This window comes from Oreochromis niloticus, linkage group LG3 (genome assembly GCF_001858045.2).
Source record: "Oreochromis niloticus isolate F11D_XX linkage group LG3, O_niloticus_UMD_NMBU, whole genome shotgun sequence".
Classification (NCBI taxonomy): domain Eukaryota; kingdom Metazoa; phylum Chordata; class Actinopteri; order Cichliformes; family Cichlidae; genus Oreochromis; species Oreochromis niloticus.
Window position 1 is genome coordinate 69,963,823 of NC_031967.2, and position 26,407 is coordinate 69,990,229.

A 26,407-nucleotide genomic window follows, 5' to 3' on the forward strand; every position below is an offset into this window, starting at 1 on the left:
TTTGGAGCCACAGCAAGAACCACGAAGCTGTGTTGGAATGAGAGCTGTGCCAAGGGGGCTTTCCAGAGGCCAACAGAGGAGATTGTGGACGACAGATGAGCACCTGAAGGATGAGGGGAGCGTGCCAAGCTCAATTGACAACGCAGGGGGAGTCCAAGGATGGCATCATGATTCTGTGAAAAGCACAGGAACCAGAAGCTATGGTGGTGATGACAGCAGTTTCCTATGAACATCACCTAATGCTGTGTCACTGTACTGTGCATACGATGGCACACTGAAGACTGCTGGGATCATAGCAGCAGTAAGATAACTGGATCCAGCACCCTTTCCACAGAGGGTTTTTCCTGCAGAGGATGGACAATGGAGGAGTCATAAATATCCCCCACAGGACGGAGGCCTGAAGTGAGGTGATGGGGGTTGGCAGAGAGGCCATAAAACTAAAGTGTTGACGAGGTCTGCAGCTTTGAAGATGAGACCCATGTTGACAAGCAATAAAACCACCTGGTATGTTTGACTGTTTATTCTACATACATTTGGACTCTGGTCCTATGAACAGTGATGGGAACATCTGGAAGAGACAATTATGACGCCCTATAGAGCTTAAACCACTCTACAGAGAGACATGCTCTTTACATGTCTTGCGGAGGAGCACCACCAAGCTGGAGTGTTTTTGAAGTGTTGCTTTCTTATTTTAACTATTAAAGTAACAATTCATTTGTTTGCTTATGTATAGGATGCATTTTGCCGTGTATAAGATCAATGTTAACTAAAATGATTTCTGATACATTTGTTAATTATGTACTTTTACAACAATATGAAATGACTGAAATGAATGACATGACAGAGGCCTGTGTATGAATGACGCCTGCACTGAAAATGTTAAGCAAGAGGTGCATGGCTGAGAATATACTACATAGGAATAATTTGGAGCATAAAAATCACAAAACAGGAGGGAAATGTTAGAGTGAATTGTTAAATGTTTGTCATTTTTATTCTTACCATTTGTACTTTAACTGTGTGTTGAAAGGAATTCTTTTGTTCTCCCCTCCCCAGATTCTCGAGGTTCTGAGTGGGGGGCTGTAGTGTTTTATCACAGGCAACATCCTTGTGAAGGTCTGTTTGATGTGGTAAAACTTCCTGCCCTTTGTATGGCTTCACTGTGTTATCTAGGGTGACCATAGATTGGGTGTGGGGAGGTTACCCTCTTTATGACCTAGGATGTTGTTCCTGCTTTATGACCCTTTTGGTCAGCAGCTCACACACACACAAGGTATTCCTTGTTCACATGTATACCTATAAGATGTCATATGTTAATGAACCTATGCATATTCATGTAACCACAATAAAAGAGCAGTGTTACGGGGGAACGGACGAGAGTCTGATGGAGGTCAAGTAGGTGGAACGACACTTGGCTCCAGGCAGGCCTCCCTCATGCATGAGTAACCCAAAGAACTTTGCCTACTTCGTGTCTTGCTTGCTGTGTTATTACATTGCCTTTAACGTTCCAGCGAATAGGTTCAAGCTACAAACCTATCAGTCTGCAAGAAGGCAAAGGCAAGAACCTGTAAGCAAGTGATGGGAGACTAACCTGAAGAGAGGTCAAATCCTGCTGCACCATTTGAATTCACATCTGTCGACCTGTTTGGACCCTATCATGTGAGGGATGAAAGAAGTACAAACCATGGTCAACAACTTCTGGAGGTCCTGGAGCCAACTCGCTGGACCAAACCTGTTCATCCGCGAGGGATCATTCGAGATGTGAATGTGAGGGTCTCTCCAAGTTCCAGCATTGCAGTCAAGAGTCCAAAATCCGCTACCAGAAGTCCTGAGCTGAGCACCATTTTACATCGGGACATCCGGCGTCTTGTGGTCCTTTTACCGGTGGGAGATCAAGCCAGGGACCAGCCCACCTGAGTGTGATCTTTCCATGCAGTGCTGAGAAAAGATCGAGTGGGCGGTGTCGCGCTGACCTAGTAGGTGTGGCTGTTACTCCTCTCTTCCTCCTGCCCACTACCTGCTCTGTGCTGCTGCTGATTAGACCTTGTGTGCAATCTATAACTAAGCGCGGCCTGGTGTGCACTGCTCCACCAGGTGAGCTGAATTAGAGCAATCAAGGGCGGGCATGCCTAGTAAGCCTTAAAATGCATGCAGCAGTCATTTGACCTGGGTGCGACATACTGAGAGGACAGCAAACAAGGCACAATCCACTTTCCACTGTGAGGAAGACTTTGAGCTAGACGGGCTATCGGTTTTTCAGCTACCTATCTATCCAGCAAAAGCTACCTAAGAAACTGGTCAAAAAATAAATTGAGTGAAATTCAAAGTCTGGTCTTTTTCAAGTGTGGGCACCTCACAGACACAGAACACTTGACAGGAATTGTGTTGCCAATGGCATTAACCGCATATACAAAAGGCGACCAGTGAACCTCTCTCCGCTGATGTCGTTGCCCCAACTTGTTTAATATAAGTTAAAGTAATAGTGTGGCAAGTTGTAACATTTGTATTATTGTTACAACTAACCCAGACTGTTGCTGTTACAACTGACCCAGACTCCTATCCGGTTGTTCAGTCTGACGTCACTGGCCGTGTCTGGGCCTAAACTCCGCTGCAGGTCTATATATCAAACGATCACTGTGGCATTACTGAGAGTTGAAAAACTGTCTAAAGTCTTTCATCTTTAATAAAATGATCAGTGTTCTGCTCTACCAGGTGTAACAATTGAGTTTAACATCCAGGCATCCATGAAAATGGAATTTATGACATTTAACGGCGTTAGAAGTTAGCAGGAAGTTAGCTCACTAGCTTCTATCTAAATACAATATAGCATGTCCTGACTGCGGGGTTTTGGAAACAAATTTAAACGTACAGCTCTGCTATCATTCCAACATAAATGAAGACAGAAAACTAAACAGCAGTGACGTTTGTAGGGTTACTGAAGTTTGGCTAGCTGGTATATAATGATGTGCTACGTGACCGCTAGCGACACAGCTATGTTAGCATAACATAAAAAAAGCTAACTTTTTTTCCACTCGATAAAAGTTAACGTGAGTGTTCTCAGTGGTCAGGAACAAATGTAATCGCATGGCAGGATGCTGTAAAAGGACTAAACTTCAGCCAGGAGAACAAGTGAGATAATCCATCCACAATACGAGGTTAGTCATTCATATACTGCTGCATGGGCTGTGCTGTAGTTACATCGTAAGGTTTTAAAAACTGAACTTAAATAAATGATTAGCGGTAATAAAAGCCGAGGGAGGTCAACAGTGATCACTGTCTGTTTTTAGGAGCTTTTTGAGATTAAATAGAAGAAAATACAAAACATTAAACATGTTAACAACACAAAAGCCATATTAAACGCAGACTTCTTTAGACCCGGAAGTAGGATTCGTCACATCATCACTGAACAACCGGATAGCCATGAACTAGCTAACATTACAGCCAACAGCTAAAACATTAGCACTAAAGACCTACACAGAATATATCCCCATAAACATACAAATAACATAATTTAAGTTTGATTAGTTTAACTGCAAAGCAGATAATGCTATTAGAAATTGAAATAAAGTAGAATAATTTACTTTTTGGCATACAAATTACTTTTTTTCTTCTTAAATTGTCTGTGTTTGACAAAATGTGCTGATTTTTCACATGTGACAGCAGAACTGAATTGGGCATGCACAAGATGAGTCACATCATTTAAAACTTAGCCTTGATTGGAGAAATTGGAAGTGTTACAACTAGAGATGTCACGATACCACTTTTTTATGTCCGATACCGATATCATAAATTTGGATATCGGCCGATACCGATATGAATCCGATATAGTGGTTTTTTTTTAATCAATAAAACTGTTTTTTTTAATATATGGCTGCATTTTGTATAAGTTCAAACTCAAGTTTAAAAAAAAAAAAAAACACTAAAGCTATTCTGTTATACCTGTATGTTTCTGCAGTCCCCTTCAGCCTGTTACCCACTACTCTCTACCTCACCTTTGGAGGTAGAGAGTAGTGAGGGTGGTTCATGAGGTGGGGGAACCACCCCCCAACCCCCACCTCATGATGTTTAATCGACGTAATCAACTTTAATTTGATGCAGTGTGAAAAAAAATGCACAGAAATCAATTATTTTTCAAGAATAATTAAATAGATTCAACATCTTTCTTCAACAGAATAGCAGACTGCACAGATGGTATCTTCCCAAAGGAAAAAGTACTATAGCTTACTAGGGTATATTAGACTTAACAGTTACTATATACAGTAATGGACTTCTATACATTTTACATCAGATTAAAATTTTGGGTGTAAGATTCAGATATTTATTTATTAAAAGCTAGACATTTTAAATGAGAATAAGAAAGAAAAGTATGTCTTTGTGCCCCCTTTTCCCTGTTAATGCCCTATCGGCCCCCCTGGCTAAACTTTGCTAGATCCGCCCCTGCACAGTTACCAGCTGTCAGCTACATAGAAAAGGATCCTGGTGTAGAAAGTAATATTAAATAAATTCTAACAACAGCTTATCAAGCTTAAACGTGCTGCTGTTGTTCAGCCGCTGGTTTCCTCTTTCTGGTGCAAAGTGGGCCAAATACAAAGAAGAGAGACGGAGTCGCGACAGAAAAGCCGATCAGCTGATCATTTATCAGTTTCATGATTGAAGTAGCAGCAGGAAGGGGAGGGAGAGAGAGAGGCAGTCGCTCCATATATCGGTTGTTAAGCTTAACGTGGGAATGCTTTACAAACATTCAGAGATGAACTTACACACTTGCTTTACTTCTCTCTGGGATAACTTTCTTGGAGATGAAATGCTGGTTTGCTAGCGAGGCTACAAATACACACAGCCGCTCTATCACGTGGTGCATACTGCTCCAACGTGCTACGGTTATGAGCCGAGTTACGCCATGTCGCAAGTTTTCTGAGGTGCTTTTTTGATATTTAATGGATCGGATTAGGTTTTTTATTTCTCTCCGATATCTGATCAAGTAATTTACGTCAGTATCAGACCGATACCGATACTTAATATTGGATCGGTCCATCTCTAGTTACAACTATCCCCGGTCTCCCCTACATGTGTAATTTGTAGAAATGTGAGTACGGATAAATTGTAATGCAGAAAAAACATATATAAAAATAAATATGAGTGTATATAAATATAAATATATAAATGGTAACATATGTAGATTATCATAACCACACATCTGAAATGCAGTTTTCTGAGTCTCACCTTCAGGTTTCCTGTGAACACATCGTCTCGCCAGCAGAACCAGTAACACCAGTAGAACCACAACACAGACTGATCCAACACATGACAACACAGAGAGAACAGGAGGAGAGAGTGATGGAGGAAGATTGATGGAGGTGGAACCAAGAGGAGAGGTGGATGTAGGTGGAGGTGTGGTGGGTTTGTCTAAAATAAAGCAAACACAGTCATTAAGTTGTCGTCACATTGTGAATGTTGAAAGCTGCAGAAACACAGACAGGTGAGTGTGTCACCTGTGACAGTGATCCAGCTGGATGGAGACTCTCCATGACCGCTGATGTCACACTTGTAGAGGCCTTCATCAGACCTGGAAACATGCTGGATGGTCATGTGACCTGTAGGCTGCTTCCTGATGAGGGAGCCATCTTTATAGAAAGCAGCTGGGAGGTTGGAGGGAGTGGTCTTTGTTTTACAGAGCAGAGTGACGTCATCTCCCTCCATCACAGGGAGGACAGGACTCTGCAGGATCACTGATCCACCTCAACACAGAGACAAACTACAGCATTTCATCCATTTACACACAGCTTCATCAACACTAACTCCACACACTCAGCTTACCAGTGACTGTCAGGTTAACCATGTTACTGATGGGACCCTCTCTGGACTCACACCAGTAAACTCCACTGTCATGATGCATCATAGTGATGTTACAGGAAGAACCAGCTGGTTTTCCCCACACATCTCCACACTGAGTCCTCTGTCGTTTACTTGTGTTTCTCCTCAGAGTCCATCCAGTAGAGCTGTCGTCCTCCTCACAGCTCAGAGACACAAAGTCTTCCTTAAAGAACTGAGAACTGCTTGGACTTACAGTCAGACGAGCTGTGAGGGTTAAAATGGAAAAACCGATGTCTGTGTAATTAGTCCTTCACATATAAAACTGATCAAATGAGCTCCATTTTGAACCACGAACCCAATCAGGTCATATCAGTGAGCATTTCTCAGGTTTAAACTGTGACAGAAGAAGGTTACTGACCTTGGTTTGTTGTGCAGCTCAGCAGTGAGATCAGAACTAAAGAGAAATGACACTCAGGTTACTGTGTTATTTACATTATCTCAAAACGTAAAATTTTCGGAGGAACTTTGTTACTGACATGATAGTATTCACGTATACCTCAGTTTTTATTTAAAACCAACACATAGTAATTATTATGCACAGGGACTAAGCTTTGAGTATACACACAGTAACCACTACTTTTAATTATCACAGTACAGTCATGTGTCCACTGTGCAGCTGTGTTGATATAATGAGTGAATGATTTGATCTTTTCACTGCCTGCTGTGTTTCCTCGACTCCTGAGCAAAGATAAAGAGTCAGTTCAGACCTGCAGTTGGTCCTCGTGGTGTTTTGAACTTGAATTCAGCCTGATTTGTTTTTCATGTCTTCTCCTCCATCATCAGTTATCAGGAGAGCAGACAGTCAAAGTACAAGAATTCAAACAAACACAGAGATTCTACTTACAGAGCAGACACAGCACAGATGTTTCCTTCATCGTCCTTCTCACTCATTTGAGCTTTTTTTCATTTCTCTCACTGACACCAAGTAAAGCCCGCCCTCTTCCTCTGAGCACCAGCTTTTCTATTGGTTCGAAGACAGTGGTGAAATCTATTTTTCTAACGATTTCTGCTTTGCATGCGATGTTGCAGTTCCACATTCCCACAAGAAGCTCTTGGAGGGAAGTCCTGCTCGTTTCAATCAACTTATTTTTGATTGTTTTGCGACATAGCCCAAACAAAAATACGGTCCTATGTGATTGGTCACTTTGATGGCGTGCGTGTGTGTGTGTGTGTGTGTGTGTGTGTGTGTGTGTGTGAGTGAGAGAGAGACTCAGTGACCTGGTCAAACTTGTTCAGCTGGGAGTGCTTGTTGTTGGACTGACTGTGATGCCACATGAAAACAGAGCTAACATAGCTGGTTGGATGTTAACAAGGTGGTTATCTCAGCCTGTCTAATAGCAATAAAACCACATAGTTCAGAAATCTTACAATGGAACATTAATATTATTATTATCTACACTTAGACTTCAGTGACTTTACAAACTATATATCTTGCCCACACTAGACATACGGAGATTAAATATAACATACAGTCAGTTTTTAAAGAGGTAAAAACAAAATAAACAGACAAAAACTGCAGCTTCCTTGAATGTAAATGTTTATGATTCTGCTCCTGAGGTGATGACAGAGACGGAGATATGACTTAAAGACATTAGGACACATGACTAAAAAGCATAAGAGAGTTGGATCAAATCAAAATCATCAAAATGTTGATTATTCACTGTGACAACACTGCCACCATGAGGTGAAAGTGATAAATTACAATTGCAGCTGTACATACAAACTTATGCCTATGTCATTTCCTGTAACCTCAATCAAAACAATACTGTAGGAACATAAAATCTCAGAGCCTTTTATAAAAATGCCATCCAAGTGTGAAAAGAAAAGACTAACATATGAAATTAAGGAGCTCATGAAACATGGAAACACCAAGGATGTTCAACTCAAATTAGAGAAACAGACTCAGTTGTTTGAGCATGCAAAGGCAGCACATAAATAATTTAATTAATTTGAGTTCTATGGAGGCACGAGAGTCACAGAGTGCCTGGTTTAAACCTATAACCAATGCAATACAGATTTTATAAATGATGTGAAACAATAGAGTTTTGGCAATTGGTAATAGGAGCTGGGCCATGTAATGTTTTGTTTTTGTTTCCTTTTTCGGCCCAGGTAGACAGGGCAGTGATTGGTGGGATCCCAGGCAAACCTGCGGCACATCATCATCATCGCAGCATCAGCTGGACCTTTTTAAGGAGCTGCATGGCTGATATCTAAGGTTAGGTCATGGAGACTTTGGCACAGATACCACACAAGATTTAACAGAGCTGTGGAACTCTCCCCAGGTTAAATCTCAGGTTGAATTGTGCTTCATTACCCCACACAGTTGATCTGATTGAGCTGATGCATCCTGACCCACTGCCTTCTTGGTTTTAATCCAACTCAGTTCCCTCCTAATCTGGATGGTTGAGAGAGATAAAACCACATAGTTCAGAAAAAAAAAACAAGCTGTTCTATGGACATGAAACATTAAACATTAAACAGAGGGAGCACAGAGTTCAGGGACCAGAATGACATGAGGAGCAGAGGAACCAAAACCTAAGAACTGAAAAGTAAAACAGAAACCAAAAAACTAGTAAACATGAACCAAGAAGAACCACAGAATAATAAAAAAAATAATAAAACAAAATTAAAACACTTAGTCACAGACCCAGGACCATGACAGGTTTTATCTTTTGTTTTATTTCTTGTTTTATTTTTGTACAACACTTTGGCCAAACTTTGTATTTTGAATGTGCTATATAAATAAATTGGATTTGTATTTTGTACTTGTACTACTCATTAATCTATAAATCAACATTAAACTTTCCAGGTGAAGCTTATCTGATCATTTGTGACCTCTAATTGCAAATTATTCAGAAACAGCATTATTTCATATATTTGACGAACAGCTCTTGAATTCTCTCTAAAACATTCCCATCTTAAGTAAAAAACAAAACCCATTAAACTCTGACATGTTAAAGAAAACATGGGAAAAATATTCTGTATGGTGTGGAGGGCAAAATATTACTGAATTCAGTGTGAAATTACTGCCACCGTGAGGTAAAGGTGAAACATTACACAATTAAAAGAAATATAACTATTTAGAAAAGAACAGACACATTTGTGGGATCATAAATTATGCTTAATGCAGTGGGTATAACTTGGCAAGTGATTAATTCTTCCCGAGATGTAATTTTTGTTAATTTCTTCCATTGTGCAGGGCACTATACCAAAAACAAAACAAAATCATGTTGTCAATTTTATGATTAAGCTCCAAACTCATATTTAATAAAGTTGCAATTTGGCCCACAGTCGCTTCCAGCTGAACAACTGCAACATATAGCCTCTACAAAATGCCTTGTGTAGATGAGCTAGTGAAACACATTGGTCTTATTGTGTCTTGTGATGCATCCTTGCATCCACTTCCAGCTATTTCATTTTGCAGAAATCTGGCTAACTCTTTCATGTTTGTGTGTTTTTTCCTTTTAACTAGATGTAGATTTGTGCGCCATCTCTTCTAACTTTGTTATACTTATCACCACATTGTGTTGGTTACTGAACACATTCTGAATAATGATATCAATTCAATTCAATTCAATTTTATTTATATAGCGCCAAATCACAACAAAAGTCGCCTCAAGGCGCTTTATATTGTACAGTAGATAGCACAATAATAAATACAGAGAAAAACCCAACAATCATATGACCCCCTATGAGCAAGCACTTTGGCGACAGTGGGAAGGAAAAACTCCCTTTTAACAGGAAGAAACCTCCGGCAGAACCAGGCTCAGGAAGGGGCGGGGCCATCTGCTGCGACCGGTTGGGGTGAAAGAAGGAAAACAGGATAAAGACATGCTGTGGAAGAGAGAGATTAATAACAGATATGATTTGATGCAGAGAGGTCTATTAGCACATAGTGAGTGAGAAAGGTGACTGGAAGGGAAAAACTCAATGCATCATGGGAATCCCCGGCAGCCTACGTCTATTGCAGCATAACTAAGGGAGGATTCAGGGTCACCTGGTCCAGCCCTAACTATATGCTTTAGCAAAAAGGAAAGTTTTAAGCCTAATCTTGAAAGTAGAGATAGTGTCTGTCTCCCGAATCCAAACTGGAAGCTGGTTCCACAGAAGAGGGGCCTGAAAACTGAAGGCTCTCCCTCCCATTCTACTTTTAAATACTCTAGGGACAGCAAGTAGGCCTGCAGAGCGAGAGCGAAGTGCTCTAATAGGGTGATATGGTACTACAAGGTCATTAAGATAAGATGGGGCCTGATTATTTAAGACCTTGTATGTGAGGAGCAGGATTTTGAATTCAATTCTGGATTTAACAGGAAGCCAATGAAGGGAAGCCAAAACAGGAGAAATATGCTCTCTCTTTCTAGTCCCTGTCAGGACTCTTGCTGCAGCATTTTGGATTAACTGAAGGCTTTTCAGTGAGTTTTTAGGACATCCTGATAATAAAGAATTACAGTAGTCCAGCCTGGAAGTAATAAATGCATGAACTAGTTTTTCAGCGTCACTCTGAGACAGGATATTTCTAATTTTAGAGATGTTGCGCAAATGGAAGAAAGCAGTCTTACATATTTGTTTAATATGTGCATTGAAGGACATGTCCTGGTCAAAAATGACTCCAAGGTTCCTCACAGCATTACTGGAGGCCAAGGTAATGCCATCCAGAGTAAGAATCTGCTTAGATACCATATTTCTAAGATTTTCAGGGCCGAGTACAATAACCTCAGTTTTATCTGAATTAAGAAGCAGAAACTAACTAATCTACACAGGATATAGGTCCTTTGTACATTACTCATTTAGCCTCAAATGCAAAACATTCCAATAAAACAAAAAAAACCAAAAAACAAACAAAAAAAAACAAAACAAAAAAAAAACAATGACATACAAAATATAAAAATGTGTTTTATTTTTTTTTTCCCCCACTCTGGTCTGAGGTGCTGGGGGGGGACCAGTTAGAGACCAGCAGCTGGACGTCACTGGTTGGACTGGTGGACTACTTCAGTGAAGAGTAGACGACGTCTGGCTCTGGTTTAAAGTCTGAACACAAACACACACAGTTCAAACAGGAAACATGATTACAAGCTTTGCAGTTCAATCAAGACCTCCAATCTCCACCTCTCTACATCACACAGTTCAGATGTTGCTGAGAATGACATCTTCCATACTGCCCACACTTTAGTGGCTTGTTGATGTTTACAAGAGTAAAACCTGGAACAGAGCTGAAACAGTTGCTGTGACAGTCCCAGTGTGAACTGGGTCAGAGTTTGATCCAGGATGAGGTTTGAGCAGCTAGCTTGTCTCTATGCAAAGTGAAAGATAAAGAGCAGCTGTACCTGGGCCTCCTTGTTCTCATGCTTGTTTGTCCATAACTGACGTCTTCATTTCTCACTGCTGTGTAGACCACAACTACAAAATAAATATCTGCAAAATAAAACAAAACTCATTGAAGGTACAACAACTACACCAGTGCAGCTACACACAGCAAAACATTTTTACTGTTTCATCATAAGAGTACATGATAGTGCCAGCCATTGCAAGAGTCACATTTTTAACCAGATTAATTTGTGTGACCTCTCATTGGAGTTTTATTGCCTAAGACAGCAGACAAATTACCAGAACATACATGTTAGCAGATACATGTAAGACTAATCAGAGCTGGTCTAAGCTCCTACTGCTCAATTACAACACTGATAATATTCTGAGTGTCACAACGCACCTGACATCTGGACCTGAGGCTGAGTCATTAGTTAAAATCAAAGAGTCCCTAAAGAAAAATGCTGATCTGTCACATTTCTGCTTATTTAGAGCCCAGTTGCAGGGAAAGCAGCTTAAGAAGAGAAGCCCAGCCCAGCCCTCCCCCTCCTTGGCCACCTCCTCCAGTTTGTCAGGGGAACACCATATCATTCCCAAAGACAGCTGAGAGATTATCTCTACAGCATGTGCCATACTCCTTCCATTTCTGAATGATGGCTTGAACAGTGCTCCGTGGGATGTTCAAGGCTTGGGAAATCTTTTTGTAGCCTAAGCCTGCTTTAGATTTCTCAATAACTTTATCCCTGACCTGTCTGGTGTGTTCTTTGGACTTCATGGTGTTGTTGCTCCCAATATTCTCTTAGACAACCTCTGAGGCCGTCACAGAGCAGCTGTATTTGTACTGACATTAGATTACACACAGGTGCACTCTATTTAGTCATTAGCACTCAGCTAATTAGCACTCACTTAGCTCTGTTCTCTGTTGGACTCATTACTTCAGAGTGAAACATCCTTGTTACAGACTCATCTGAGTGTGATCTCTCAATCTGCTCCAGGACAGAGACAGCCTCAGGATTATTTGAGTCTTACTCTTGTTGATTTCTGCTCAGAGAAAATCTGCTTCAACAACCCAAAGAAACAGATGACCAAAGACTAGTATTTTATTAGTAAAATTTTATTAGCAAACTTAAAATAAATAAAACAAAAATTTGTGACCACCTCTTGAAATATTTAAACTGAAGTAACATCCAACCAGAAGAGTCTCCTTTACTGAAAGGTAAATTTAAAGAGAGTTTTGCAGTGGGGGGAAACACCTGAGCCCTCATTGAACTCATGAATACTGATGAGAAAGCAAACTATGAACAGAGTAAATTACTGACATCCATGGAAATAAAATTTAGCTTCAAACAATTTGAGTCAGAAACAGTATATTTCGTTGCTAATGCCTATTCGAGAGAAACATACATGGAAAAGTGATATAACAGCCGTATATAATGTAACGGAATATTTTGTTTGGAAATACTCTTAAATAGTTAAAATGTGGTTTACTTACTTTTGTTTGAAAATATGAGCTCGTGTGTCTTCCACACAAATGTAAAGAGTAAAACAAGTTAAACTGATATGAACGGCTAATGTCACAAACACAAATCTGACATACAACTTTTCTCTCTCTAATTTAACAAACATACAATCAAATGATGAAAACCTGTGTGTGCTTAAAACCACATCAAAACAGAATACTACTACTGATAATAATAACAATAATTTGCAATATTACAATAGATCAGAAGCCAAAAATGCTCAGTGTTAGCAGTAAATTCATAATAATAGATGTACAGAACATGAAATGCTAACAGTAAAGTGTAGACAATAAGATTTTTTCAACACCTTCCATTATTCAGTATCTTCTAAACTTCTCACCTTGCAGATTAAAAAATGTCTTTGATCTTTCTTGGATCACTTTGGGTTTATTTCCTGGGAATTACCCACAGATGCTGGAGAACATTTTTTTTTTTTAAATTGTGGTTTCCAATTTTCAGTTGATAGATTTGCTGCTCCTGGTCTTTCACTGTGTTCCTTCAGTTGAATGTCTGTTTTATTTGTTTGTTTTTTCCCTTTTACTTGAGGAACTGTTAGCTCCTTATTTAACCATTGTCTCTGCTGTGGAATCTATTTGAAATTAAGCAACTCTTTTAGTTTTCTATTTGGACTCTATTGTTTTACTTTCTTCAGTCAGGCTCACTTTTGCTTTTCTGCCTTAAAGATGCTGCCATCTTTAAGCATTCTTATGTAAAATCTCTGAGACATTTCAGTTCTACTGCACTTCAAGAGGAGACTAGTATGAATCCTGACTCTGAGTTTAGTCATGTTTTCTGTAGAACAAAATTCCAACAACAGCAGCAACAAGAATCACAGCAGAAACCGACAGACCGATGATCACTGAGACATTTCAAACTTGTTGATCATCAGGATGCTAGTTTAAAATAATTTTCTGTTCTTTATATGTCTGTAGATGAAAAACCCAGCAGCAACAATCAGACCGATGATCACTCCAGCAGAAACTCTGAGGCATTTCAAAGCTGCTGCATGTCACTAGGATGCTGGATTGAATCCCGACTCCGTCGTTGTTTATATTTTCTAAAGATCAAAAAACCAACAGGAGCAGCAACAAGAAGCACAGCAGAAACCGACAGACCGATGATCACTCCAGCAGATGGTCCTGTCTGACCTGCAGGTGAGAAACAGGTGTGAGGTGTCAGCTGTCAGGTAGGTGATGAGTGAAGAACAGAACAGAATCCATTTCCTCTTCAAACTGCTGTCAGACATTATCTACTGCACTCTGATCACATCACTCAGACCAGCTGCTTTCTACAAAGTCTCATCAACAACATCTTTAGAAACAAACATCAACAACCAGGAAGCAGCTTCACCTCTGATCACACACACACTCAACTCTACTCACTCACCTGGAGGAACAACAACACTCAGGGTGATGATGCTGATGGGTTCACCACTGAGATTAGCTCTTTTCCTGCGATTATTTCCTGTCTTGACACGGCACTCATATGATCCAACATCATTAATCGTCACATCCTTCAGAATCAAAGACACGTCTCCATCCTTCATCTGTCTGTCCTGCAGATCCACCCGGTTCTTAAAAGATGGATGCTGCTCATCTGGATCAAACTGCCCATTCCGGTACAAAAGAACATATTCATCTCCCAGGTCAGCTCTGCTCCACTCTACAATTGAGATGCTGCTGCTGTTTGGAGCTCGACATGTCAGAGTGACGTCCTGTCCAGACTCAGCTGTGATGATTTTCTGGTCTGAAAGAGGAAAAACGTCAAAGTACACACACACATTATGTTTTGCTATCATTAGAGTACATACACATAATAATACATTACAAACATAATAATTAGTGGCTAATATACAAAAATATGTTTCTCTTATTGTTGATGAAGGTCTGTCAAGCAAAAGAAACCAGAACAACTACATCCAGCAATTCTGTATGTTCTCTCCCTCTTTTTCAGTGTTTTATTTTGTTATCTATTTCTATTCAATTCAATTCAATTCAATTTTATTTATATAGCGCCAAATCACAACAAAAGTCGCCTCAAGGCGCTTTATATTGTACAGTAGATCGCATAATAATAAATACAGAGAAAACCCCAACAATCATATGACCCCCTATGAGCAAGCACTTTGGCGACAGTGGGAAGGAAAAACTCCCTTTTAACAGGAAGAAACCTCCAGTAGAACCAGGTTCAGGGAGGGGCGGGGCCATCTGCTGTGACCGGTTGGGGTGAAAGAAGAAAAACAGGATAAAGACATGCTGTGGAAGAGAGACAGAGATTAATAACAGATATGATTCGATGCAGAGAGGTCTATTAACACAGAGTGAGTGAGAAAGGTGACTGGAAAGGAAAAACTCAATGCATCATGGGAATCCCCGGCAGCCTACGTCTATTGCAGCATAACTAAGGGAGGATTCAGGGTCACCTGGTCCAGCCCTAACTATATGCTTTAGCAAAAAGGAAAGTTTGAAGCCTAATCTTGAAAGTAGAGATAGTGTCTGTCTCCCGAATCCAAACTGGAAGCTGGTTCCACAGAAGAGGGGCCTGAAAACTGAAGGCTCTGCCTCCCATTCTACTTTTAAATACTCTAGGAACAACAAGTAGGCCTGCAGAGCGAGAGCGAAGTGCTCTAATAGGGTGATATGGTACTACAAGGTCATTAAGATAAGATGGAGCCTGATTATTTAAGACCTTGTATGTGAGGAGCAGGATTTTGAATTCAATTCTGGATTTAACAGGAAGCCAATGAAGGGAAGCCAAAACAGGAGAAATATGCTCTCTCTTTCTAGTCCCTGTCAGTACTCTTGCTGCAGCATTTTGGATCAGCTGAAGACTTTTCAGTCAGTTTTTAGGACATCCTGATAATAAAGAATTACAGTAGTCCAGCCTGGAAGTAATAAATGCATGAACTAGTTTTTCAGCGTCACTCTGAGACAGGATATTTCTAATTTTAGAGATGTTGCGCAAATGGAAGAAAGCAGTCTTACATATTTGTTTAATATGTGCGTTGAAGGACATGTCCTGGTCAAAAATGACTCCAAGGTTCCTCACAGCATTACTGGAGGCCAAGGTACTGCCATCCAGAGTAAGAATCTGCTTAGATACCATATTTCTAAGATTTTCAGGGCCGAGTACAATAACCTCAGTTTTATCTGAATTAAGAAGCAGAAAGTTAGCGGCCATCCAGGTCTTTATGTCTTTAAGACATTCCTGCAGTTTAACTAATTGGTGTGTGTTACCTGGCTTCATGGATAGATAGAGCTGCGTGTCATCTGCATAGCAGTGAAAATTTATGCTATGTCTTCTAATGATGCTGCCTAGGGGAAGCATGTATAATGTAAACAGAATTGGTCCTAGCACTGAGCCCTGTGGAACGCCATAATTGACCTTAGTGTGTGAAGAGGACTCTCCATTTACATGTACAAATTGGAGTCTATTAGATAGATATGATACAAACCACTGCAGTGCAGTACCTGTAATACCTACAGCATGTTCTAATCGCTCTAATAGGATATTATGATCAACAGTATCAAACGCAGCACTAAGGTCTAGCAGGACAAGCACAGAGAGGAGTCCACTGTCAGAGGCCATAAGAAGATCATTTGTAACCTTCACTAAAGCTGTTTCTGTGCTGTGATGAGCTCTGAAACCTGACTGAAACTCTTCAAATAAGCCATTCCTCTGCAGATGATCTGTTAGCTGTTTGACAACTACTCTTTCAAGGATTTTTGATGTGAAAGGAAGGTTGGAGATTGGCCTATAATTAGCTAAGACTGCTGGGTCTAGAGATGGCTTTTTAAGTAAAGGTTTAACTACAGCCAGCTTGAAGGCCTGTGGTACATAGCCGATTATTAGAGATAGGTTGATCATATTTAAGATCGAAGAATTAATTAATGGCAGGACTTCTTTGAGCAGTTTTGTAGGAATGGGGTCTAAAAGACACGTTGATGGTTTGGAGGAATTTCTATCTTTCACTCTCTCTTTTGACAGAGATTTAGATTTAGACCTTAATCTATTCCTGCTGAGATCAAAGGCAATAAGATGAAATATACACATTTATACAGTGAAACATGTGCTGATAATAAGTGACCATAATGTGTGAGAGAAAGCAGCCTCTCATTATAAGACACTGTGAGTCTCTGCATGCTGCCTTTATGGAGCTACAGCTGTTTGTATACACTGAACAAAAAGCTTTGTAGCTGTATACTGACTCCTGACACTACAACACATCACACTGACACACACATTACACTTCTTTGTCTCTGTGCTGGAAACTGCACCGCTGACCAAGCGACTCCACCCAACATCGTGACATCTTCCCACAGATAAACTGAATCAAAATGAAAGTAAATGTTTAGGAAGTTTTGGTAACCTGCATTCCTCTTTATCTCAGAGGGAAACACCGTTTGGTTTATAAACCTCACCTGCAGAGACAAACACGAAGACACCGACAAACAGCAAAGTCGAGCAGAGCGACGCAGTTACAGGAAACATTTCCGTGTTCTCTGTTTCTGATGATCTGACTCTTAGATTATTGTAAATGTCTGAGTTTGTTGGTATTTTCAGTGAATACCAGATCTTCAAATTAACACTTGACTACATGAGGTTACATTTAAGGTTTATACAGTGCTGAAAGTTTTGGTTTTCAGTCACTCGTTCAAATTCCACACTTCCGATGTGTCTTCAGGAAGTCGCATTAAAGTGACGTTGGGTAGGTTGGACTGTGGGACGATCATAAAGTGCGTCATAAGAAAAGTGCTGAAATTTAATGTAATGATTTCTTTGAGACATAATAACTTGATTCTCTTTCACAGAGAAAAACACTGTTTGATTTTTAACAACTAAATCTCTCCTGCAAACACAAAAACTGATCAGAGTAAATCAGACATCCGTCTGTTATCTACCTGTGATGATCTACTTTGTTCTAAATCTCTGAGTCTGTTGGTTTTTTCAGTCAATAACAGAACATGACTTTAACACTTTACTACGTGAGATTAACCCTTTCACACATACTGGTCACTACAGTGGACAGCTATTCAAAGGCTGTTTTCTTGTATTTGTGTCAGTGTTGATGATATACTTGCACATAAACCACTGCATTGAACACTGATGTGTCCATATCCTGCCACTCACTGATTGTTTAATGTTACTATAGATGTATGATGTGTGCTTCATTGTAATTATTGTTATTTAACCCTGTCATGCATGAATTATGACAACTTCAATCAGGATTTTTTCTTAAGTATTTGTATTCATCTTTTCATACCTAAAGATGAATACAAATACTTAAGAAAAAAATCTGTCTGAGGCTGTCACAATTCATGTATGAAAGGGTTAAATTTAAGAATAAATAAAGAGCTCTCTGTGCCATGTCCACACCTCCAAGGTCTCTTAGGGAAGTTGTGTTAGTGTGAACGTTGGTAGATATTATTGTAGGACGATCATAAATGTAAAGCTGAGTGTTTAACAGGTTCAGTTCTTGAATGATCTCCACAGAACAACACAAACATAACTTATCTCATCATCAATCATCAGCTACATACTAAAGACCATCATCAGCCAAAGGACTTCAAAATGACGTCACTGTATAAAAATGTATATTGTACTATGGAGGAGGCAGCATTTAGCTGTAGCCTCCATAAAACCACAGACAACTTTGTCCACCTTTGTCCCTAAAAACTCTAAAATATAATTTTAAACACTTACTGTTCTTCTGAAGGAATCTCTGAAATCCTCAAAGTCTTTTCTGATCATCATGATGGAAAAAAAGAAATAATAAATATTTTAAAAACGTAAAGAGCAAAAAAAGGTACAAAAAAATTAAATAAATAAAAGTAAGTACGGACCTCTGTACTAAACATCCAGAGAACAAACTGAGCTGTGTTTCCTGTCAGCTGTTTTTATACAGACACACCTCAGATCTGTGACATCAGCGCCCACAGTGTCACCTTAGCAACCACATTCCTCCACCTATCAGCTGTGAGTTCACATATTTGACAAACAAATACCACAAAAACAAAGTCACAGCTGACTCTGAGCCCTCACAGTCAGCTGATCTTTCTGTCAAATAACTTAATGAAACCCTGAAATACAATAAATATTTTCAGGTCCTTGAAGTACACACAGGTGGAGGGAAACCCACTCCACCTGTCACAGTCTGAAGACAGAATGTGGTTTCTGTTCAGTGTGTGAGGATCAGTATGATGTATAATAATGTGAGTAAACTTCAGCAGGTTCATGTCTGTGATGTAGAGAACAGGAACAAGCAGAGGTGCCCTGGATGTTTGATCTGTGCTCTGATAATTCAGCGTATCACCATGTGGGACAGGAGACTGTCCAGTACAAGTTACAGCCTGTCAGAGTGTCGCTCACATTTACTGACAAACAACACATGCATCTGTTACTGTTTCTGTCTGCTTTTATTCTAAGAACACCTTTTATTTCCTGTCCTCTTCTTGTTTTGTGCTCATGGAATTGATGGAAGATTGTGTGTCTCAGTATCCTGGTCAGACTGGTTCAGCAGTACAATCATGTGTCTGTCTGTGAATCATATCAGATTTCCTCTTTGGTGTTCAGCACATTCATCAGCTCTATTTGAACTTGGAGCTCCATTATTTTTTTTTCTGTTGTTTTGTTCTCGTCTCGTTTGGATGTAAAGTCATTTCAAAGCTTCATAAGTAACATACCTGTGGTTAGCTGTGCCAGTCTAACAGACTGAAAGAGTTTAAAGAGTTTAATCCTCTTTGGCATGAATTAAAGTTTTTTAGAGAAAAAAATATTTCACTGAACTTTCTTGGAGTTTGGAGCTGCTGGTTTATATTTGAATCAATAAATTTGCAATAAATAAATGTGCAATGCGGCTCCCAAAATGTCACAGTTTCTCTAATTCAGGACATTTATGAAAAAAAAACAACTAACTGATTGAAAATTGTAATTTTTTTAAACAAACATCACGTTGATTTTCATAGAAGTTTTTTATAAAACAATTAAATAAATGGTAAAATGACTGTTTTTATATAGCACGTTTATATTGTACTTGAGTATCAAAGTGCTTAATGCAACATGCCTCATTCACACAAGCACCTTTTATCCATGTTTTTCCCTCTAACATTCACACTCTGAGAAACACTTCAGGAGCAACTTGAGTTCAGTATCTTGCCCAAGGACACTTTGGGATCAGGTGGGCACAGGTTGTGTGCAATATCATGCATGATGCAAGGGTCTGTATGTGTGATCGTGTTTGTCTCTGTGTTTCTGTGTGTCTGAATGTGTGAAACTTTATCAATCAGAGGTGGACATCACATTTCTGTTGTTTGGAGTACCATTACATCCTGGGACTTTACATCTCCCTTCATTCTGTCCTCCTATGACATGTTCTTGTGCTCATTTTCTGCAATTTGTACAGGCTTGTTTTAGTGCATGGTTTGATTGCTACATATCCCATCACTCAGTGCTCTCAAAACTGGTCCCCATACCTGCTCCAGCACACCTGATTCAAATGCCCAACTGGGTATTATGAGCTGCAACTGCCTGATAACACACTGATCATTGGAATCAGGTGTTTTGGAAACACGTAAAAACCTAAAATGCGGCGTACCAAGGACCAGCATTTAGAACCACTGTTTTACTATTATTGCCCAAAGAAAAGTGGCCTAAATGCACATTGTTGCCCTCAGACAACAAACCAAAATGTTTTGTTTTATAAATAAATAAAATCAGAATCTGCTTTTTGCTTTATTCTGTTTTTAATGTACTTCAATTTAAACATGCAGAAAAATACCATCAGCTAGCACTGTGCCTCATGCAGATTTGGCACCTGAAAGGATTACTCTGCTCACAGGTCAAAGGTCAAATCATCTGTTACTTCTCATTTCACTGAACACTGAGATGTTTTGAGTCACAAAATAAGTGAATTAATAAAAAATACATTTAAGGGACAGTATAGTCACCAATTTTCCTGTATATTTTTCTTCCTCTGAGGCAAGAACAGAGACTGAAATATGTCATCATGATCATTTAAAAGACTCCAGAGCCAGTTTGATGAAAGCTCAACAGAAGTTAAAGTGAGACCAAGAGGAACCATTAAATATTAACTTATCATTTATGTGCGACAGCGAGTGAAGATTAAATAGGAAATTGTTTATTTTCATCTCTATATTAGTGCTGTCAGTGTTAATCTCGTTAAAATGACGTTAACGCCCTGACCGCATTAACCTCCGCACTAATCTCCATTAGCGAGTTAATGCGGATCGGCCCGTGCGTGAGGCTGCACGGCGTCAACGTGTTAGCGCGGTTAGCTTGGTAACGCGTTAGCACTATTCTATATATTATGTATACATTTTATATGATTGCTCTTTCATAATAAAGCGTTTTTGTATGAATTTATGCTCCATGTTAAGGACTATGTTCACATATGAAAAGAAAAACAATGTTTTTATATAAAATTAAAAGTGAATTATTTTAATAGTTAGAAACCTTCTAAATTACCTTTGTGGACATTAATGAGACAGCACGATCTTGATGTCAGACTGAAACATAAACCTTAAAACCTCCACACCTTTCTGATGCAAAAACTTTTGAAAGAAAAAAATTCTATTTGTGATTTATTGGAGAAACATTAACTTGTAAACCAGGCTGATTCTATTTTACAGAAACAAACACTGTTTGGCTTTTAAAAGTTTGCCTGCAGACACAAACACAAACACACCGACAAACAGCAAAGCTGATTAGAGCAAAGCAGACATTTCTCTGTTATCTGGTTGTGATAATCTACTTTGTTTGGAGTCTGTTGGTATGTTTAGAGAATCTGAGTTTCATAAATCTAACTAAGATTAAATTCAAGGTTTAAATGAAGTCACTGATTACGAGAAGTAACTTTGAGCTACTTGTTTGACTTTCCCATAAGTGTTGAAGAAAGAGGAAGTTATAACTACATATAAATGTGTCATAATAAAAGACGTGAATGATGGAGGAGGCAGCATTTAGCTGTAGCCTCCATAAAACCACAGCTGTTCTGGAGAACTTTGTCCACCTTTGATTGTCTTTAAGTTGTGTTGGAGCCACAGAGAGCAAATCTTTGTTCTTTATGGAGAACCAGTGAGGCTGTTTGGACTTTCCTATGAAACATCAGTGCAGGAGTCTCTCAGTACATCTGTTTACAGTGAGGACGAAGAAGCAGCAGGAACACACACAGAGAAAACATGGAAAAGAAGAGCAGCAGCAAATAGTCTGCAGGGAGAGAGAGCATGCAGCTGCTGCAGCACTTCCTGGGAATCACATGACTGTAATCAGAGTACAGGAGAGTAACTGAGTACATTTCCTCTTAGTGATTGAGGGGATTTTCTTCTTGATATTGTGTCAGATAAAGTCTGAGAGGTTTTGGTTTTTCAGATGATAAAACACACTGAATTAATTTAATATGATGTGATGTAGATCAGCGGTCCCCACTCCTCCGGGCCACGGTCTGTGAGTCGTTTGGTACCGGGCTGCAAGAGTTGAGGCTCACAACTCTATGGTTTTCAGGGTTTTTATCGTTAACTCAGTTTCCCTGGGTCTTTTCCCATGTTGTAGTTGTGCGTCTTTTTTTGAAAGAAATATTTACACATTACCATAGCGACCAGGAAACATTAAGGGGCAGAGAGGAGGACGTTACTCTCAGTGTTGTTGGCGCATTTCAGGAGGATGCTGCTAATAAAGTTACACAACTACACAGTAAATTTGTGTTTAGTATTATATTTACAAAATACCACCGTTTTTGTCTTGGTCGTATCATTTTATTTTGTTGTATTTATCTGGGATACCTTAAAGGCTGCTCCAAATATTATCTGTGGCACAAAAAAGGTTGGGGACACTGATGTAGATTACAGAAAAGGCTGAAAAACATCATTTTTTAACACTTAACTGTTGTTCTGAAGGATCTCTGAAACCCTCAAACACTCTTCTGATCATCAGGATGGAAAAATGATCCACTTAAAACAACAAGCCCTTCACCTCTGTCACACCATAGCAGCCATGTTCCTGTCCACTCCTGCTTTACATACAGATATTTGACAAACAAATAGGTTTTTTTGTTGATCCTTTACACAATACAAAAAACATAGGAGAAAAAGAAAGTTCAAAATATATATTAAAATTGAAAAGTTATAAAAACACTGATCACAAATCCAGCAGGTCTGATCGCTCAAACAACATGAAGAAATAGTTCATGAAGGCAAAATGTAAAAAAAAAACAAAAACACTTACTCTGTTTAAAACCAACAAACTTGACTCTGGTGTCGTCTGTCTCTGGCACTTTGTTCCCTCATAACTTCATAAGATATGAAATCTTCAAGGCTAAAACACACATGTCACCTTAACTAAATGAATACATTTTACAGCACCTACTACAGCTGTCAATACCTATAGACAAAATCTTCATCACAATATCGTCTGTGAGGAATAGAAAGAAATGCAGGTTAAAACAGTGCATTCAGGGGAAACAGGGGAAGACTCACATGACCATGTGGGAAATGTGGCTGCTCAGAACAAGTTTCAATTTAGAGTAAAAGAAAAAACAGCTGATGAGTTACTGATTACTGTGAGTTTTCACTGTTGAAAGGTTTGAAGGAATCTGTAAAGTCAGCTTTGTGTCTGTGGAGAGACTTTGAAAAGTCCTCACCTTCAAAATAATTATTTGATATTCTGATTATTCATCGAGTCCTCAACAATCTTGTGTTGATATAAAACAGGTGTGTGTGTGTGTGTGTGTGTGTGTGTGTGTGTGTGTGTGTGTGTGTGTGTGTGTGTGTGTGTGTCAGTATCCTGGTCAAACTGGTTCAGCAGTGAGTGTTTGCTGATCATACAAATGGGCTCTGTTTTGTTTCATATCACATGATCTGTTGGTATGTGCAGCAAAAGTAAAAACACTCAAAGCATCTTTCCTTCTCCAGTTTTATTCTTTTTATAAAAGTAGAGCTGACATAGTTGCTTAGATGTTAACAGGGTGATTATCTCAGGCTGTCTAATAGCGATAAAACCACAGTTTAAAAAAATCTTGAAATGAAACAATTATCTATGCTAACTTAGATTTTACTGACTTTAAAAAACTATATTTTGCAAACATTACTCATATTGTTACGACCCGGCTCAAGGCCGCAACAAAAAAAAAGATGAATACCAGGTTGTGGGTGAGAAGAGGCTTTATCTTAAACTGGACAACCAGGTTGGCTAAAAAATGGCTGGTGCCACTAAAGCAAACACAACAAAAGAGATGGACAAAATGGTGAACGGAGAACTAAACTATACTGGGAAAAACTAAACTACTGACCCTGAACACAAATAACAGCCAGCAGAAAACAGATGACGGTTGGGCAGCAGGGAAACACACGGATGAGACATGGTGGATACACAGACGGACCAGCCCAACTACAAAGACAGAGGACGCGACTTAAATACACACAGGGAAACACAGGGAGATTGCACACAGGTGGGGAACACAGCTGGGAATAATCAACAAGACGAGACAGAGGTAAAACTGAACACACTCACATGAGACGCAGACCTTCACAATAAAACAGGAAACGAGAACAAATCCTTAAACATAACACAAAACAAAACACTGACAACATTAAAGCGTAACAATATACAGAGTTTAAATATAATTTATTTTATTATTATATTTTAAAATATATTATTTATTTTTTTATTTACTTGTCAAAGAGGGAAAACAAAAATAAACAGAACTGAAAACTGCAGCTTCCTTGAATGTAAATGTTTATTATTCAAATGCTGAAATGATGACAGAGATGGAGATATGACTTGAAGACATTAGGAAACATGACTAAAAAGCATAAGAGAAGAAATGTGGATCAAACTGTGACCAACAGGAACCATTAAATAGTCATTTGCTTTCTTTGTGCTGACAGTGAGTGACCACCAGAGAAGAAGCCGTCTGTGGTCATCAAGCAGTCAGAAACCACTGTGGATATTAGTCACTGGAAATAAGACAGGAACAGTGCTGGATTCAGGGCTGTGGGAAGAAAGATGCTGAAATGCACCCGTGGTGGATCGTAGAGACTCCGCTCGAACTCAAAGACAAATGAAAAATAAATAAACATTAAACTTTTCCTTTATTTATGTATATCTGATTCTAATATCTAACTTTAATGAACAGGCTTTGAATCAGATTTAAATAATTTCACCGTGAAAACCATCAAACTCTGACGTTAAAAGAAACGTTAAGTGTTCTGTGGAGAGATAAATATTCATGTTTCATTGTAACAACACTGCCACCATGAGGTTAAAGTGAACAATGACAATGACAGCTGTGCAGACATAATCTATTGACTGGAACACAATGATTCAGATGTATGAGCTTTATAAATGGCTGCATTTTATATAACTGTGGATGAAGATTCCTTTATTTTCACTTTACTTGTATTCAGGTTAATCATGAAATAGTCAGTGAAATAAACATGACTGTACTCATGATTGGACAGTAATACTTCTAATATGAACCAAAGAACAACATATTTATTTAACAGTACAGTGAAAATATTTAAAATGTGTTTAATATTTCTGTTGGAAAGGTTGTCAACAGTGTGTGAGAGCACCCTTGTGGCGAGAGAGCTCAATTGCACTATTGAGCACGTGGTCCAGAGCACAGAGGTTGAGCTAACATATAGCAAAGGCCACTTTGCACACTGGCTCAACAGTGGATGTCTAGGCATGGTGTGAGTTGTGTGCGTTGCTAAAGAACTGTGGGTAGACATTGATCCCTGCTTAGAAAGACAGTCTTGAGCCTTTTATGTCATTCAGGCATTAGGTTTATGTAAAAAAAAAAAAAAATGTGTTGCATCTTTGTTATAATTTTGCATTCTGGTCTGAGGTGCTGGGTGGACCAGTTACAGACCAGCAGCTGGACATCAGTGGTTGGACTGGTGGACTACTTCAGTGAAGAGTAGATGACGTCTGGCTCTGGTTCAAAGTCTGAACACAAACACACACAGTTCAAACAACAGGAAACATGATTACAAGCTTTGTAGTTCAGTCAAGACATCCAATCTTCACCTCTCTGCATCACACTGGAGTTCTGAGCTTGAGTCAGGATGTGTTTTGATCAGCTTATCTTAGCATGATGGATGAAAACAGCATGAGCAGCTAGCTTGTCTCTGTGCAAAGGTAAAGAGCAGCTGTACCTGTTCTGTCATCTTGTTGTAATGGTTGTTTGTCCATAACCGATGTCTTCAGTTCTCACTGCTAAGTAGACCACAGTTGAATAAATGTCTATAATAAAATAAATTTAAAAAACTTCAACAAACTGCAACTACACCAGTGCAGGTAAACATGGCAAAACATTTTTACTGTTTCTAATGTTCCATCACGAAACTACATGATTGTGCCAGCCATTGCAAAGGTCAGGTTTTAGTGAAGCCAGATTAATTTGAATCTATTCGACTGTTTTTGTGACTTCTCAGTGGAGTTTACTCTTTTTAGATTTCCTTGCAATTTATTGTCTGTACTGGACAGAATATATCTTTCTTTCTGTTCTTCACACGGTTCAGTAACCTGAGAACTGTGATGGATCATGAACAGGAGGAGCTACATGTCACTGATGTTCTGCTTTATAAACCGCAGCATCTTCATAGTTTTTTTTTCTCATCTTAACACCTCTGCTGTGAAACACTGAGTGACCACAAAGAACTGTGTTTCTGAGAAAGATGCAGGTGGACGACCACAAA

At 39.2% G+C, this 26,407-nt stretch overlaps 1 protein-coding gene and 2 long non-coding RNA genes across 8 annotated transcripts in view; all 3 read right to left on the reverse strand.

Moving 5' to 3' along the window:
- Positions 1 to 5,928: 5,928 nt before the first annotated feature.
- Positions 5,929 to 6,728, reverse strand: LOC112846087 (uncharacterized). The gene is made up of 3 exons (XR_003218911.1): positions 6,713 to 6,728; positions 6,227 to 6,262; positions 5,929 to 6,072 (listed from the first exon to the last, which is right to left on the reverse strand). It is a non-coding gene; the product is annotated as an uncharacterized LOC112846087 (long non-coding RNA).
- A 4,140-nt stretch (positions 6,729 to 10,868) lies between these two features.
- On the reverse strand, positions 10,869 to 11,671 carry LOC109201281 (uncharacterized). The gene is made up of 3 exons (XR_002061311.1): positions 11,576 to 11,671; positions 11,193 to 11,280; positions 10,869 to 10,896 (listed from the first exon to the last, which is right to left on the reverse strand). It is a non-coding gene; the product is annotated as an uncharacterized LOC109201281 (long non-coding RNA).
- A 1,445-nt stretch (positions 11,672 to 13,116) lies between these two features.
- The window catches only part of LOC109201255 (coxsackievirus and adenovirus receptor-like), a 28,483-nt gene continuing 15,192 nt past the window's right edge, over positions 13,117 to 26,407 (reverse strand). The window contains exons 1-4 of one of the 6 annotated variants that reach the window (XR_003218864.1): positions 22,932 to 23,436; positions 22,591 to 22,719; positions 14,079 to 14,438; positions 13,117 to 13,840 (exon numbers count right to left, since the gene is read on the reverse strand). Coding sequence is in view for 3 of the 6 variants with exons in the window: in XM_019356875.2 (XP_019212420.1) it covers positions 13,686 to 13,840; positions 14,079 to 14,438; positions 17,114 to 17,183 (585 nt within the window). In the remaining 3 variants the exon portion in view is untranslated. Of the gene's footprint in view, positions 13,841 to 14,078; positions 14,439 to 16,881; positions 17,936 to 18,395; positions 18,783 to 22,590; positions 22,720 to 22,931; positions 23,437 to 26,407 lie in introns of those variants that run through there. The other 5 variants (XR_002061270.1, XM_025905339.1, XM_019356875.2 and 2 more) reach the window with 5 other exon arrangements.